General features: G+C 40.2%; 1 protein-coding gene across 2 annotated transcripts; it reads right to left on the bottom strand.

Annotated features, from left to right (window-relative positions):
* Nucleotides 1-263: 263 nt before the first annotated feature.
* bsg (basigin) lies at nt 264-17,945 on the bottom strand. 2 transcript variants are annotated; one of them, XM_083970400.1, is made up of 8 exons: nt 17,719-17,945; nt 10,377-10,545; nt 9,393-9,481; nt 4,982-5,121; nt 4,507-4,783; nt 1,761-1,785; nt 1,593-1,665; nt 264-1,430 (listed from the first exon to the last, which is right to left on the bottom strand). In XM_083970400.1, exons 1-7 carry the CDS (start codon nt 17,780-17,782, stop codon nt 1,605-1,607), a joined length of 825 nt encoding a protein of 274 aa, XP_083826526.1. In that variant the 5' UTR covers nt 17,783-17,945; the 3' UTR covers nt 264-1,430; nt 1,593-1,604. The 2 variants fall into 2 exon arrangements, with proteins under 2 accessions (XP_083826526.1, XP_083826527.1); XM_083970401.1 differs by lacking the exon at nt 17,719-17,945 and adding an exon at nt 12,220-12,607.
* Nucleotides 17,946-18,323: the final 378 nt, after the last annotated feature.

The following is an 18,323-nucleotide window of genomic DNA, read 5'->3' as shown; positions in this document are numbered from 1 at the left end:
ATACATGACAAGAAATGGTGAACCAACCCATGACTTCACAGTACTTTTCTTTTTTGAGTGGCTCTGTTTTATGCATAGAATAGTGTGTAAAGATAAGAATAAGAGAAGTATTTGGATTTGAAGGTTACTAAATTGATGACACTTTTAATAAAACATTTTAATAAAATATTCTCATGTCTTACTTGCAAGACATTTTTTTTGGTAAAAATGTATTCCTTGATAAGTCACCTATTTGAGTAAAATTGAACAAATAAAGAGACAGGTAAAATCCAATACCTTTATTCAGTTTGTGAAAGTTGTACAACAGATGGTGTTCCGTGTCCTTGAAAGGTACAACAATTCACACAAATTTGGCCAGATCTCTTTTTATTTGTGTAACTCTGAAATGGTAACATCCAATCACAACACTACTCAGGTTAAATGGAACATTATGGCTTCTGAATCGTCTACACAGCGAAGGGAACATAGACAACGGTCCAACTATCGCACAGAAAACGTTTTTTTCCTTCACATTAAGTGAAAAAGAAAAACATCTTATTAAATTAATATCTGTAGTTTTAAACATCAGTGTACTATGCTGCATTCAATGACACAACAGAAGTTACATCTCTTGCACTTGGTCCTCATAAGATTTTTTACTGTGGATGTGACATCAGCAACAAAAAATTGGTGACTAAAACTTAATTCAAAAATGTGAATATTAAAATGAAGTAAAAGCAAGATTTAAAGGACAAAAGCTTTCCTACTTAAAACTGTAATTTCTTATGGCAACAAAACCTAGCAAACATTGAATCCTAGTCATTTCTGCATTTCATTTTACCTGTCACATTTTAATCTTGCAACAGTTAACAAAATGCAAAAAGACAAGAGAAATGGTGCTTATTAAGGCAAAGTTTAGAACTCTGCTAAAGGGAGGGTTGTAGTTGGTATGGGGACAGATCAAACACATGAACTCAAATACACTCCAGTCGTTGCTGTAAAAATGGCAGTGATGTATCAGAAAGGTTTCAGACCCTCTAAACAGAACCTCTGCTGTTTGACAAGTCCCCATTCCAAATAGGAGAATATAAAAGGAAAGGCTGACAACTGTGAGGTCAGTGTACGAAGCTTCAGCATGATCAGGAATTAACCGTAAACTAAGCATTCCTCATGTGAACATTCTAATGATTAACCACGAACACACACTTTGCTAGAACAGCATTGAAAACTCATGCAATATTTGCCCCACGGCCTCAAGCAGACATTACTTCACACTATTTTCTCTGGCTTCACAATGTGGAGAAGATTATAGAAGAAAACAAAACAGGAGGAAATCATTCGGTTTCTTAAAACATTAACACCCAAGCACAAAATGGTACTTAAAATCGCAGGGTGCACAGTATAATGTGCCACACAGCAGTTGAATTCTGGACTGCCATCTGCCCGTCCATCTAGGGAGGAAAAAGTACATTGTTTATAGCTTAGACACAAACTGTCACATGTCGGATCCAAACATATGGAATCGAATGGGTTTCTTGTACTGTCCAGCTGCAGTTTTTTCTTTTTAATTTTAAGAAAAACTCGGAAATTGATTTTTCCCCTTACATACATACCTCTCTCCACTTTTAGTTAGAGTTCCTTTGCCTCACATTCTTCTCTTTGTGATTTGCAGTAGAATTGCTCTTCCTACAAAAAAGTAGAGCAAAAATGAGTGTGAAATGTTTTGTAACGACATAAGACAATGTTGAAAATCAAGGCGCCAAGTTGCTGAGAGTACTTACAGAGGAGCGGATCCTGAGTCGTCATCTAGAAATTGTCAGTGAAAGAAGGAAAACAAAAAAAAAAAGTCAGATGATAGCTGCTTTCATGTCTGTGACTAGGGTGAGTAATACATGCCCCCTCCCCACAAATGATGGAAGCAAATGTTATAACATAACATCCTCTGCAACATGAGTCCAACGGAGTTATGATCAAATCCAACTAAACATGGACTGAAGCATGCCCACCTGTTGTGTTTCTGACAATGAATGATACAACAAAATCCTTGAACGATAATTTGTGAAACATATAATAATTAGTTGTGTTCTATCAAACACACATTACTCATTGTCCTTTAATAGACTGTGGTATGCCTTTTCAACATTTGAAAACTGCCATTTATAAACATTTTTGTACCTTGTCCTGAGTCACCCCTTGGCATCACAGAGGCTCATGCAAACAAGCAAATGAAACCAAAGGAACACTGCAGAGGCCACATTGTGATAAACACGGTAAACCAGCAGAGCTAACCCCCAACCTGGCAGGTATAGTGGCAGTATAAACACCAGAGCCAAGAGCACATTTGCGAGGCAAGGCCAAGTGTAGCCTCTCTGTGGCCAAATGGTGAATGAGACAAATGGTATATAGGTCTTGAGAAGGTGGTTGCCTTTCTTTGATCATGCATAAATACAAGATGCAGAAAGAAGCATGCACACAGAACGCTGAAACCTCTCCCTTTTCAACCTATCCAATGTCATGTCAAACCATAACACTAGTCTTGAGTGTCTCAATTGACTCTTTCATTGGCTCAAACACAGTTTTAAAAAAGGCCAAGAAATGAAATAGAAAGAAAATAGTTGAAGCTTGCTCCATATTTATTTTGCCGGGCCAGTGAAAGAGTGACCAAATCTTTTGAGCACATTCCTCTTAGAAGTGGTGACTATGAAAGCAATTCATTCAGGCTCCCATAGCTTTTTGCCACGCCGTCATCTCAGCCCAACCACTTCAGTCTGACATGCAGTTTTTTGTTCACTTACCAAAATGCAAAATCAGCAGCGAACAGAGAAGTAAAAATGTAAATAATAAAAATAATAATTTCTGTAACAGTGTTTACACAGAGACGAAAGCCAATTCCTGATTTATATTTTTAAAACGTAAATAATGACAAAAACCAAAAGACAATAAGGGTTCACATTGGATGCATGCAACTAATTCCATACATCTTCACCTAAAGATCGATGCTTGACCTCAACAGTGTCCAGTTTGCTAATGGAAGGCCCTGAATCCGCTCCACTCACAGTTCAGTAAATGAGATCTATAATTAGGGATGAGTACTGAATTCGGTACATTTATTTCTATCCACCAAATTCCTACAGTAATCACGAGTGTTGATTCACTTGAAATCAAACGATACCACATTTCGGTACCTGAATACACCCTCATGTCTGTGAGATAATGGAGTAGTCTGGTTGACGCAGACACAACATGTGTAAAATCATATTTTCCTCATAGAGCTGCACGCAGCACATTGCCCCTCCTTGCCGCACTCTCTCCCTCACAAACACATTGATAACAGAGCTGTCACAGTTCTCAATGGCCCTAACCCCACTGGACGTGATGGTTAGGGCCAAAAATGTATGATTTTTTTTTTTTTTTTTTTAAACAAAATAATTAAAATTACCACAAAGTGCTGAAAACAGGTACTGTTGCATACTGGTTTTGGTTACCAGTAACCAGGTATTGGTACCGTATTGGTTTAAATGTGAAAGGTACCATCCTTATCTACAGTTGTGTTTATAATAGGTTCCTTTAAATTCTCTAAGTCACATATCAAACCAGACGACACGGTTTGCTGACAAAAAGTTGAGTTGTAGTTTGGGAAAAGGCCCCACAGTGCCCCCAGTGTTTTATCACATATCCATGAGATTCACCAAAAACATCACAATTTCCACATATGCTCCTTCAGGAAGTGTCTGAACCTCTTGTCGGAGTGTGTTGAGTGATAAAACATAGCCTACCATATATAAAACACAGAATAACCTAATTGTAAGGCCGGATGATGGGCTGGTAGCTTGAATTCGGGGGCCTGCCTGAGAGTTGATTTCTGTGTTGTGACATCACAAAATTAAGGATGTCCTTACACCTTTTTTTTTTAAGACAGTCTAAATATGAGGTTTGTACATTTCTCGATGGACTGAGCACTATGCTACTTCACACTACAACAGTGTTAACGCAGCACTATGAAAATCTTACTTTGTACAACATTGGACCTTTAAAAATGTACTTTCTTTTTGGTGGCTTGCAGTTGAGGGTATTTTATCCTACCAAAACCTTAGTAATTAGTAAGAAAAGAACAATGGTCATGTTTTGTAATTTACCAACAATTATAGCTAGTTGATGAATTAAGTTTTCAGCTCTCCATGGCTGTTGAAAAAATTAATATAATTAGTAGCACATCACTTAAGTATGAGACAAGATTTTACTACTGATTTAAGTTATCATAAAGTAATGTCTTCATTTTGTGTTGTGGTGGTTCCAAGGTAAAATAGCAGAACTAACCTATTCAAGTTACAAAGTAATGTGAACTGCTAATATGACTGACAAATGAGCCAACGGCTGTTGTCTTGTTATAATCATCCGTCACCATCATTTCGCCATCCTCACTGTGCTGATGAAGTGGCCTCGTTGAAATGAATGACACATCATTTTAAAAATCACACAGTGCTACTAGTTTGCCTAAGGTGATGGTGTAGGCAATGGCGTACATACCGTCGTTGACTTCATCAGGCTTTCTCCTCTTCTCATAGATGAAGATGATGGTCACCAGGATGATGACCTCAGCCACGATGCCAAGGAAGGGCCAGAGAGCGGCCAGGCGACTGCGGACACGCAGGTGGATCTTTTCATCGGCGGTGCCAATCTCATTGGTTCCACTGCAGACGTAATCTCCAATGTCGCTTTGGATGCTCAGGTCGCTAATGGTCAGAGTGGTCTTGTTTGGGGTGCTCTTGATCTCAAATCTGTCACCAGTGCCATTGACGATGGGCTGCGGGTTGTGTTTAAGCAACATATTAGACAAATAAAAAGAGAGATGCGCTGATCTCATTTTACAATTTGAGTATTGGACATTGATCATTTGCAGCCAACAAACCATGAACTTAATAATGGGGTGTAAAATGTTAGTATTTGTGTTCTCTGGCTAGGATGAAATGTAAGCCATAAGACAGCCAATATGACAACGTACCATTTTGGAATCATCTTCCTCCTTTTTGAACCAGCTCCATTCAGTGGGCAGGGGGTAGCCATGGCTCATACAAACAAGCACACCTTTGTCCTTCTCATTCCCATGCTCAGAGTGCTTGTAGGAATAAACATGGGGAAGCGCTAGAGCAAGGAGAGAAACCCATTAAAACAGGACAAGAGGTACCTTCACCTAATAATCTGAAACCAGGAACTGATGCAATATTTCCACAGTTACATGTCTAATTGTTATATGGATTTCTATGACCAATTTCCAGTTTTTACTGTTCCAACATCCCTAATTCTAAATCATTGCCACACTGGTGATTTTTCCTTTACCTCCCACTTGTGCTCATAACATCCAGTTTTCAGATGCCTCTGGCACAGAATGAGATATTGTGCAGAGCAGGTCGGATATCAAAGACCATTAGGATATCAGAGCTCATATCTATTATAGAATATTGATCAATCACGCAGTGGGGATGAAAGGGAAATACCAGGTCAGCAAGCACCCAGTTTCACTGTTTATCTCACCGCAGTTTAAACGGTTAACATAAAAATCCTCAAGCAAAACCAACCCACAATCAGATCAATCGAATCCACCAACAATGTAAATTACGTCTCTGATACCCCAATTCACGACATAGTAAGAGTAGAAGTGTCTTTTTGTATCACAATTAACAAGGCTGCATTTATAACTTTACAATCATTTGTAAAATCAAGAAATATAGGCCACATTGTTTATAAGGCATAGTGGACAGTACCGGTCACTGTGTAAGGGATAATGTACAGTTCGGAGGTTGTTATGGAGAAATAAACCCCGACAGGTTGTATGGAACCCCGACGCGAAGCGGAGGGGTTTCATACAACATGAAGGGGTTTATTTCTCCATAACAACCGACCAACTATACATTATCCCGCTTAGAACACGGCCTACAACTAAATTATTCAATAATGTAACACAAAATAATGATAAAAAGAGATTTTATTCATGTAAAATTAGACCGTTGCTTGGGACGCCGATCTGACCAGCGCAGCACAGAAAAGAGAAACTATGCAGGATATTTACTTTATGTTTCATTTTTACCGTCATTAAACAGCTTCGGACTAATTGTGATGTTAGATAAACGACTTGTAACCTGTTACAGGGAGAGTGGAGGCTCCTTATTTCCATATCGTGGCTGAAAAGTAAACTTGCATCAGAACCTCTGACCATACAGCTCCTCTCCTCTCTGTAGCTCCGCGACACAAACGCACCCCATAATCTCTTGTTTATGACAGGTACGACTACGGTAATCCATCGATCCACTGATTGATTATCAAAGGCTTCAAATGCACGACAACGGGAGGAGGCTCAGCAAAACAGCGGCCGTGACCCATGGATGTATTATGCCGTGACCGGACATGCAGAGTCGGCCGTTGCTATGGAGTCCCTAGCAACGGTCCGCTCAGCGGTGGTCTATCGAGAAATAAACACCGCAGAATATTGGTGATTGACCAATCAGAATCGAGTATTCAAGAGAGCCGTGTTCTAAGTAAGGGATAATGTACAGTTCGGAGGTTGTTATGGAGAAATAAACCCCGACAGGTTGTATGGAACCCCGACGCGAAGCGGAGGGGTTTCATACAACATGAAGGGGTTTATTTCTCCATAACAACCGACCAACTATACATTATCCCGCTTAGAACACGGCCTACAACTAAATTATTCAATAATGTAACACAAAATAATGATAAAAAGAGATTTTATTCATGTAAAATTAGACCGTTGCTTGGGACGCCGATCTGACCAGCGCAGCACAGAAAAGAGAAACTATGCAGGATATTTACTTTATGTTTCATTTTTACCGTCATTAAACAGCTTCGGACTAATTGTGATGTTAGATAAACGACTTGTAACCTGTTACAGGGAGAGTGGAGGCTCCTTATTTCCATATCGTGGCTGAAAAGTAAACTTGCATCAGAACCTCTGACCATACAGCTCCTCTCCTCTCTGTAGCTCCGCGACACAAACGCACCCCATAATCTCTTGTTTATGACAGGTACGACTACGGTAATCCATCGATCCACTGATTGATTATCAAAGGCTTCAAATGCACGACAACGGGAGGAGGCTCAGCAAAACAGCGGCCGTGACCCATGGATGTATTATGCCGTGACCGGACATGCAGAGTCGGCCGTTGCTATGGAGTCCCTAGCAACGGCCGCTCAGCGGTGGTCTATCGAGAAATAAACACCGCAGAATATTGGTGATTGACCAATCAGAATCGAGTATTCAAGAGAGCCGTGTTCTAAGTAAGGGATAATGTATAGTTCGGAGGTTGTTATGGAGAAATAAACCCCGACAGGTTGTATGGAACCCCGACGCGAAGCGGAGGGGTTTCATACAACATGAAGGGGTTTATTTCTCCATAACAACCGACCAACTATACATTATCCCGCTTAGAACACGGCCTACAACTAAATTATTCAATAATGTAACACAAAATAATGATAAAAAGAGATTTTATTCATGTAAAATTAGACCGTTGCTTGGGACGCCGATCTGACCAGCGCAGCACAGAAAAGAGAAACTATGCAGGATATTTACTTTATGTTTCATTTTTACCGTCATTAAACAGCTTCGGACTAATTGTGATGTTAGATAAACGACTTGTAACCTGTTACAGGGAGAGTGGAGGCTCCTTATTTCCATATCGTGGCTGAAAAGTAAACTTGCATCAGAACCTCTGACCATACAGCTCCTCTCCTCTCTGTAGCTCCGCGACACAAACGCACCCCATAATCTCTTGTTTATGACAGGTACGACTACGGTAATCCATCGATCCACTGATTGATTATCAAAGGCTTCAAATGCACGACAACGGGAGGAGGCTCAGCAAAACAGCGGCCGTGACCCATGGATGTATTATGCCGTGACCGGACATGCAGAGTCGGCCGTTGCTAGGGACTCCATAGCAACGGTCCGCTCAGCGGTGGTCTATCGAGAAATAAACACCGCAGAATATTGGTGATTGACCAATCAGAATCGAGTATTCAAGAGAGCCGTGTTCTAAGTAAGGGATAATGTATAGTTCGGAGGTTGTTATGGAGAAATAAACCCCGACAGGTTGTATGGAACCCCGACGCGAAGCGGAGGGGTTTCATACAACATGAAGGGGTTTATTTCTCCATAACAACCGACCAACTATACATTATCCCGCTTAGAACACGGCCTACAACTAAATTATTCAATAATGTAACACAAAATAATGATAAAAAGAGATTTTATTCATGTAAAATTAGACCGTTGCTTGGGACGCCGATCTGACCAGCGCAGCACAGAAAAGAGAAACTATGCAGGATATTTACTTTATGTTTCATTTTTACCGTCATTAAACAGCTTCGGACTAATTGTGATGTTAGATAAACGACTTGTAACCTGTTACAGGGAGAGTGGAGGCTCCTTATTTCCATATCGTGGCTGAAAAGTAAACTTGCATCAGAACCTCTGACCATACAGCTCCTCTCCTCTCTGTAGCTCCGCGACACAAACGCACCCCATAATCTCTTGTTTATGACAGGTACGACTACGGTAATCCATCGATCCACTGATTGATTATCAAAGGCTTCAAATGCACGACAACGGGAGGAGGCTCAGCAAAACAGCGGCCGTGACCCATGGATGTATTATGCCGTGACCGGACATGCAGAGTCGGCCGTTGCTATGGAGTCCCTAGCAACGGTCCGCTCAGCGGTGGTCTATCGAGAAATAAACACCGCAGAATATTGGTGATTGACCAATCAGAATCGAGTATTCAAGAGAGCCGTGTTCTAAACTTTATTAATCCCTTGCGGGAAATTCTTTTGATGCAAACTAACATTCAGTTTGTCAGTAACTGAACTAACAACTAATCTAGCTGTCTGGCTACACATAGATGCATTCCAAGTAAATCAGGGTAGTATCAGTAGTTCATGAATAGAAAATAATTTTATGTTGTGGAGAAAAGGCCACATCCATACGGTGGATGGGGTGTGACAAGCTTGGCGGGGAGGTGTCCAGCTTACAGGTGGACTGGTCCAAAGGACGTACTGATATCAATAAGTCTAGGGAGTAAGGTCTAGACCCCAAACGTGGCATTTCATACAAAGGAGAACTCTGTGTTTTGCCCTGATGCATTTACTGTGTTTGGTGTAAACTTCTAGCATTGTGACCCTATAGATCACACATGTATGAAAAGATATAAGAAAAAACTATAAGAATGGGAAAAGGTGAAACACGTCCTCTTTAAATTATCAGGACTTGATGTCAAGAAAAACATCACATGACAAATCCTGGTTACCTTGTTGACAGTTCTTGCAATGAGATGCAATCTAAAACTTATACTTGATAGTGACAGTTTAAGTTGTCTGTATATCAATAGAAAAGTGCTTACTTTTGACTTCAATCGTCTGCTTCACCTCTGGCACAGTCTCGAACACACAATCGTACTTTCCAGCAGATGTGTGGGTGATCTTTTCCAACCTACGCAAAGGAAAACAATTCTGGATTTGAGAGTCCCATTCAACAGTCATAAATATACACCAAGTGCGTTTTTCTGGCAGATTTAGCATTAGGCAAGCGGCGAATTTTGTCACTGTTGACAATGATTAGTTATCCACCTAACTAAGTACAAAATCCCAAATAGAAACCTGTTTGTACTGAAGAACTAGGAGTTGAGATAAAGCTGCGTGTCCATGCAACAAATATTTCAAAATTTCCCCACGCAATCACAATCACACTTTTGTTTGGTGCTGCTGTCCTGTACAGCCTTTCCTGCGCTATCTAATGGGGAATTAAGGTCAGGGCAAGTGAGCACGCTGCTAGGGGCGCTTATCCCTGCTGCCAAGACTACTGGCAAAGCTGCACGTCTGCACGGTCCATCTCTCTGCTAATCAAGAGCGGTGAATGCCTCAATGGTGCCCCAAGCTCTGCTGCTGATGGAGGCAGCCAGGGAGGAAGGGAAGAACACGAGAGGGGGAGGGATGAGAGACAAAAAGCAAAAGGCAATGTGTAGGAGATAGAACATCAGAAGATAAAGATGGTAGAATACTTCAGGAGCAGACAGAGATATGGACAGCATAATAATCAGAACAAAAGGACAAAGCAGGATATGTAAATCAAACATAGTTCTCTCTGAGGCCGAGGAATGGTTAAATACCTCTACATCAATGATACTAGGTTCATATTTCTGTATATTCTCTCCTCAGTTCATCCATGCAGCTCAACCATTCACTGAATTGCAACTTCCAAAACCCAACTGCAAATTAATTCTTCTGCTTTACCAGCCTGTATGAAACAGCATATGGACATATATTCCCATCAGGACCAACAGCTTTATTGACACAAGTGACACACCTAAACAGTCTACTTTACTTACTTGAGCTCTGTGAAAGGTGAAGGAAGGGCAGACCTGGAGGTTTCAATGATTTCGCCATTGTGCATCCAGTGGGATCCTTTGATGGGAAGGCTGGTGTCTGTCAGGTTGCAGGTCAGGACTGCAGAGGTCTGGTTGATGACCTCAGCAGGTTCCTTAACAATGGATGGAGCTTTAAATAAACAAAAAACAAGCCGAGATCATTTCTGATTCTGTTCTTTTACAAAAAAAAAAAAAAAAATACTCCCCTTATAGCCACTGAGCATCATTTATGAAGTCTTAGACAACACATTTTACCAGCCTAACCATTATTTACTGATCTCAAGGTAATGGGGGAGTCATTAAGCTATAACTTCTATTGGTACAACACTCAACAATTGTCTTCATCAAATGAATGATTTGATGGTCATGGACATCTTATACATGTTGGTCATATGCTCACACACTCACTCCAAGAAATTAAACATAGGCAAAGTGGGAAAAGGTCAACTAATGACAGCACTTGGCTGAATTCGTCCTCAGTTATTCTTTTTACTGTCACCAGGCTGTAAATATGGGTTGCGTTACAAATATTCTTTGTAGAGGCAATTGTTGAGTGTTGAAAGAATTGTTTTTCTATTTTCCTGCAATGGTGGGAAGGGAAACAAATCTGTTCTCACATATTTAATAAGGGAAATGGTGTGGCACTTGTACAAGTTCTGTACTACTGCACAGAGCTTTCCAAGAAAGGTGGAACAAGTTCCCCCAAATCAGGAGATCTGTCCCACCAACAGTAGAATGGAGGGGGTAGAGGTGTTGTACTGAAAGCTAATTGACACAGTTATCTACAAAAGACCACAGGGAAAAGATATTTTAATAAATACATGCAGAAGAAGCAACAAGAGGGAATAAAACCTGATGGCAGTTTCACTGCTACTCACATCTTAATATTATTATTTTTGCTTCAATCAGGTAATGGAATTAACCAATTCTTTAAAAATAATACTGGACGAGAAGGCAGAAAGATACCTCATGGCTAAGAAGTCAACTTTAATACTTAGTAAGGATGCCCCAATACATTTGCCACCCATCATTATCAGATAATTTTGTTTTAAAATATGCAATTGACAAAGCATAAGCAATGTTGTTGACTATACAGATTACTTTTCGTGGTCCTTTCATCAAGTTAGGCAGTCCCCTGTTGGAGGTCCAAGTAGAGAAGAAAACTATGCAATAATCGTATTGATGACAAAAAGAAGAAAGCAAAACCTTGATCAAGGTATCCCTAATAATTAGTTGCCATCTTCTGTGCCTACATTTCAGCAGGTTATAAGTCACAGGAATGGTCTACAAGCACAAACAAAGAGGGGTATTGCCAGTGTTAGTATCAATTCAGGAAAACGCTATCAATGTGTCTATCTACCAAGAAGCAATACTAATCAAGTAATCTGACACCCCTTTTTCTAAGAATGATTACATAATCATACACTTTTTCCTGCAGGAGCCATTTGCAAATTTCCAACCTTATGACCAGTATTATATGGATCTAAACCTCTCACCTAAGCCTTGATATGAGGCAAAAAAAAAAGGCATCAGATTGAAGACATGCTTTGTATCAGGGAATATGGGATTAGGGGGTGACCCGGTCACACTTTATGACCAGGTTTACACTCTACTACAGGACAAGTTTGGAGCTTTTGAGGAGAGGGAGAGTGTATACTGGGTGAAGCAGGACGAAAGAGGGTATTGGACTGGGAAGCATGAGACTTGAGTGTAACAGGAGCTGAATGGCCGGGACTTTACTAATGAGGAGATAACAGCCAAGATACTTTGACTAGCATCTCCTCATGCTTCCTCTGCCACTCACGTTCAATCACAATTATGTTTGCCTGCGAGCGGATCCACTTGATTTTTGGCGTCTTCTTCAGTTCATTGCGGTCAGGGTCGTTGGAAGCGCGGCACTCGTATGTGCCTGAGTCGTCGAGGGTGAGGCTAGTGAGGTGAATGGTGCTCGTGGCGTGTGCTATATATGTGGCATTTATTAACACATGGTCATCCCGTGCCCCATCAAACAACTGGGTAAGGGTTTCGTTGGGCTCTTCGCCCTCAACAAACCACCACTGCACTTCAGGGATGGGGTTCCCTATCACCTCACAATGTAGCTCTGCACTGTCATTGACCAGCTTCATCTGAGACAGGGGAGACTTGATAAACCCAGCTGAACCCCCGCCCAACCCCATTTACAATCATTCCAGCAGGCAGAGATGTTAAGAAAATTTGAATTTGGTGAATATAAAGCAAGCCAGGTGATTTCATGAATGGGTGATTAAAGGCAATGATGGAAGAAAGACAAGCAAACAGGAAAAAGAAAGAAAAAAGAAACAAAGTTAATAAAACACAAATGAAATGAAAATATGAAAGTAAGCACACAGAAAGTCAAAGATCAGAGCAACATTTACACCTAGTTTGGGAAATATTTTGATCATTATTTGGTACTCTGACCTTCTCAGACAAAAATAAGGAAAGCAACATGACAGGTTATTAGGGATGGCCCAAACCCAGAAAAGAGTGCAGCATCGAGTCATACACTCAGTTTCCAATTTACTGTGGATGTACAGCTAAAACATTCTCACTGTGACACAACAGCCTTGCAGTAACCTTTACTGTTATATTTCATTTCCTTGAAGAAATGTGGGAAATGCTTTTTGTGGTGCAGATGAATTGTACGCATTTAAGTTGGAGTGGTTTATATTCTGTTCACCTCATTTGTAGTGTTTCTATGGGCATTTATCTTGCCTAGAGGCTTTGCTGTTTGGACTGTTATTGAGACATCCCTAATGCAGCTACAGCAAAATGGTAATTTAAAAAAAAAAAAACACACCAATATCAAAAAACATGAAAGCATTCAATAGCATTCCAATGGAAACAAAACAATGTGCAATGGATGATATTGACCATGAAAAGCAGATGTGGCTGAAATGATAAAAATGTTACGTAATAAATCAAAATTAAAAAAGAAAAATCCATGAAAGACATAAAGCAGTGATTCTCAAACTGTGGTACGCGTACCACTAGTGGTACGTGGGCTCCCTCTAGGTGGTACGCAAAAGACTCACCGAATTAAACATAAATAAAATGAAATACATTTCAGATGCATCAAAAAATCAGGCAACCGCATATTTTCGGCCGAAAATGACCAAAAATGCATTTGCAGGATGTTGTGATGATACCATAGAATAGAGACTGTATAAATACAAGCAAAAACCTGCCGAAAATGCCGACATCATTATCAGCAAACAAGTCCAGGCACCGCTCCGACCACACGTGTATCTGTTTACCTGTTAGCTCCGTTAGCTCTGTTAGCTCCGTTAGCTCCGCTAGCTCCGTTAGCTCGGCTACAGTCCAACTGGAGCGGCTCGTTGAGCAGCGCTTCAAATAACCTGCGTACTTGTGTACTGCGTACGTGTGTCTTTGATGTTAAAGTTTAGTGTTACTTCTCAGAGTTTTATTTTTACGATCGGGGGTCATATAAACATGAGGCACTGCTAATCTTTTCCGGCCAGTCGTCATGGAAACATGACGCTCTGTCAGTGCTGTGGCTTTTGGACCCGAGTGAAAACAAACGTGTATGAGCTGAAAAATGAAACGACGTATCATTGTACCGCCATTATAATTAGTAATTAGTAGGCTAATTATTATTGTTATTAGGGAAGACTGGGGATGGTTGTAACAGCATCACTTTCACCAATAAGGGATAACAGTGTGTAAATGTGCTCAATACCCACTCCCTCCCTGACATTGCATGTGAATTTACATGGCTGTGTCAGTGTGTAGGTTTTACAGCTCAAAAAATTTTTTTTTTAGGTCAGAAACTAATATATTTTTTTCAAGCCTAAATTTTGACTAGTATTGATACCGTTTAAGTTTAAATTAAGTAACTTGTATAAGATGAAAGAGCAGGTTTTTGGGTGAAATATGAGTCATTTCTTACATATGAATATATGAATATGATCTTTAAGACAGCTTCCCCCCCCCCCCCCCCGACTTGGTGGTACTTGGAGAGGCAAGTATTTTCTGGGGTGGTACTTGGTGTAAAAAGTTTGAGAACCACTGACATAAAGGATATGGACATGCACTGGGCAATTTGGGCTGATGGGCCTGTTATTCCTGTACCCAGATTCACCCAACTATGTTAGTGTGTCACACTAGGCCAACACATAACACCTATTTGGACCAGCAATTTAATGGATTACATGCACGTAACATCAGGGTAGATGGAGGTCATCATAGTTGCTCTCCACTGAGTGGCAAATGAAATGCAAACATTCAGAAACTGACTATATTTAGACTACATAAGATGTTGGAAAAGCATTGTGTATGTTGAATGTTTTCTGAAATGAATATGATTCGTTGTCTTCCCAGTGTTGCAGCTCTCTGCATGCATAACAAGCAGAGTGGCCACTCACTGGTGTTCGGGGGTGTTATTCACTTAGGCGGGTCCTGGGAAGAATAACATTCTCACACCACAGGCCATGTTCCCCTCCTTTCAGAAACATTTTTTGCCATCTCTAAAAAAAAAAAAAAAAAAACATGCACACCCTTTCTCTATATTACATTTTGTGCTGAGAAAGAAAGACTTCCCATCAACTGTCACATGTCAATTAAAGACCAAACAAAGAGGCATCATTGTGAACTTGTCAACAAGATCCTTAGTTACCATGCATATCCAGTAACGGCTTCCCAGCCATTGCCAAAGGTCACCTTCATAACACATGCTGTATGAAAGTTCAAAATTAAATATAGTCAGAGTCCCACTTGTGACAAGACACATGAATCTAGAAGGTGTCATTTACTACTACGACCCTCTGCTCTATAACAGTGCATGTTCAGACGCCTGTAAGAACAAATGTCATACTCTGTATTTTTGTGGTTAGGTACAGTAAAGAACTAGCTAAATAGCCTGAACCATGCACGCAAACGCCTGGAATCTAATACATTTATCTTACATTTGAAAAAAAAAGTTGCATAATTCAGAGATAACATTAGATTTATCGAGCACAAAAAGTAGAGAGAGGCAAATAAATCCAAACTGAGGGTATGCATGCTTTATCTTCCCCATAGAAAGTCTGATTACATTTTTGATTCAACTAGCTGGTTGAAAATTAACAACTCCAATGGGCATTGACTTTTAAAAGCAGAAAGGATATGCAAAAGGATACCTAGGCTATATGATCCCTACACCACTTTCAATATTCACATATTAATGTGCATGGACATTTTCATCCTGAACAGGAAAAGCCACTACAATGTAATGTTCTTTCTAACAGGAGACAGGTGTAAATGGTTCCAGCATGACCGAAAAAGTGAAAAAGTGACATTGTATAAAGTGGTCAGCTGGCTCAAGCTTTTATTTCAGCCGTGCATTATTCAGTCATGGGCAAGGGTTGGAAATATATAACCTTTGATTATAGGGAATAAATGAATGCTTATCACTTATGGCCCCTAATAACTACAGTGGATGTGAAGTTCATTTGTTTTATGATGAGTACACTAATCAAGTAGCCCACACTTCAACCAATGTAATAATTCAGCTGTAGCTGACCAGTGCAAATTTGTCACAATTATCAGACGGATGTCAACTTTAATAATCAAAAAACAAAAATGACTGTGGCAGCACTACTGCTTTGACCGCAGGGTTTTATCAAAAAAAGGATAATTTAAGTGAAAGCAGGTTAAGCTGCTTGTGGTCAATAACAAAATGAGTCTGTATTTAACACCATTTACCAAATTGCTGGGAAAAAAATCAAGTATTTAACATATGTGAAAAAGCTGGTTTATCCTGCTTTTTCACACACAGTAGTCTTACATGTCTATCTGCCTCATAACCTAATTTGTATGCCAAAGTTAAGATAGAGAAGATGCTGAAACTCTAGGGAGATCCAGTTTTCCAGAACTGTTCTTACCAAAGCAGGAAAGATTGAGTAGCATGAAAGCCCCTTGTGTTTTACTAATGGGCACATGCACATAACATTTATAAACAGTCTGGTCACTGGTACCATCTCTGTAAAATTAAAGTCACACTACTTAAGCCATCCCTTGGGGTGATGAAACACTGAAGGGAAATGATTCACTTTGGGTATTTTCTAAGTGTATGCAACACTGAGTTTTACTGTGTATTAAAACAATTTCAATTAAATTTTACATTTACAGTACTATGTAAGATGACAACAGCTTTCACTACCTTTTGGCACATTTTGCATGAGCTCACTCTGTTGCACATTTCTGAACATTTAAAGTTCTCATGCAGCTTAAGAGCAAGACTGGTAAACTGCCACCACTTGCATTTCTGTGGGAAACAAAAGGCATATAGTGCCTTTGAAAAGTTGTTCACACCTAATCCCTCGGGTCATTTCAGTTATTGCCAGTTAATGTTCACGAATAAAGCGCGTGTCTGATGACAGCCGACAGCCAACAGATAATGGATTGCGATCGCTGTAAACCAAGCAAAGGGCAATGTCTGGATGAAATAAATATAATACATTTCTCGATTAAGTTAAGCAGATGTGGCCCAGGTCGACAAAACCATAAGAGGAAAAAGAGCACGACAGACAGCGTCATGGGTGTTTGCTGTCAGGACACGGTATTATGAGCTCATAGGGCCGACTGGTTGACTCAATCAGAGACAACTGATGGCCTTTTCATCACAGCGATTCACCAATACGGTACTTGTAGGTAAATGTACGTTAGCTGTTACAAGCCTATAGGCAGTAATTAAAGCCGTGACGTTACCAAATGACTAAGATTATGTTCCCCATATATAATAACATTGTTTTGGAAAACATGGCCTATGTCAGTGAAAACAGCAGTTCACTATCACGTTACAAACAGATAGATGTTACGCGACTGCGATTTTTGTTGGTACCAACGTTACAATAAACAAACATACTGAGCCACCATACATTTTCGATTAGACCTCTCACATGATCGACCACCCTCACATTGAGGGGCGTCAGGACACTTCATCGAACGCGTTCGACATGATCGGACGAAAAACATCCAAAAAAATGTAACCTTCATCGTTAATGTTTAACTGCTGTCACAAAATGAACCGAAAAGCTTTTGCGATTGCAAATTAGCTAAATGTGTCGCTAGCATTTTAACGGCACGAAAAATACCCAGCACGTCTGCATGTGACAGCTTCTTATCGACTTTGAATTAGTTCGCTTCGCTTTGTATTAGAAACTGTGGTAAAATGCTGGCGACGTCGAAATACAGAATTGCTGACACATTAATATATCAAACGAATTATTCGTACTCGGGCAAAGTCTACAAGCAACAACCAACATGGCTGACACCAAATTCTTACCTGTGGACGCATTGGCTCGCCAACAGCTCAACAACAGGGCACTGACAGCCCACAGTATCTTCATGGTTAATAACGTAGGATTTACTATATCGTAGAATAAATAAAATGTCGAAAAATGCAGACTGGATCTCCTTCCTCCTCTTCTGACGAACTCCCAGCACGGATCTACGAGCTGAATGTCCGACAACCGGGGCTGATGTCGTCCTCTACTTGCTCCGCACGCACACGCCCTGATCAGCACGTACGCATGACGTATTCTTTAGAGGCGTGGTCACGTGAAACGGGCTTGTTCGTAGCTCTTCTTTTGAAACCATTTAAAGTTATTCAGTGATCATGATTTAGCAGCAAAGTGTTAGTTTGATATAGTTTCGTGTTTAAGTGAAATAAACTACAATATTTTTTCTTATTTTTAAGCAAATTGAAATAAAAAAACAAAATCATATCTGAGGTCACCATACAGTTGCATTGCATTACATTTTATCATCAAATCAAAGAAACAAATCTATATTGCGCTTTTATATGGCTAACATGCATGGGAGTCATCTCACTATTGTATGAAAACTGTCTTCAAGTAAAAAAATGTTTAAAGTGGTGAGAGCTCACAA

This window comes from Trachurus trachurus (assembly GCF_905171665.1).
Source record: "Trachurus trachurus genome assembly, chromosome: 4".
Taxonomy (NCBI): Eukaryota; Metazoa; Chordata; class Actinopteri; order Carangiformes; family Carangidae; genus Trachurus; species Trachurus trachurus.
This window is presented reverse-complemented; position numbering and strand designations above follow the sequence as displayed.

What these genes read in the sequence shown, in the direction of transcription:
- bsg (XM_083970401.1), bottom strand. Translation starts at nt 12,592, where the DNA reads ATGGGGTTGGGCGGGGGTTCAGCTGGGTTTATCAAGTCTCCCCTGTCT. An exon ending in TCACCTTTCACAGAGCTCAA is followed by an intron (nt 9,482 to 10,376) that starts GTAAGTAAAGTA and finishes TCCTTTGCGTAG; the next exon opens with GTTGGAAAAGATCACCCACA. An exon ending in GCAGACGATTGAAGTCAAAA is followed by an intron (nt 5,122 to 9,392) that starts GTAAGCACTTTT and finishes TCCTTGCTCTAG; the next exon opens with CGCTTCCCCATGTTTATTCC.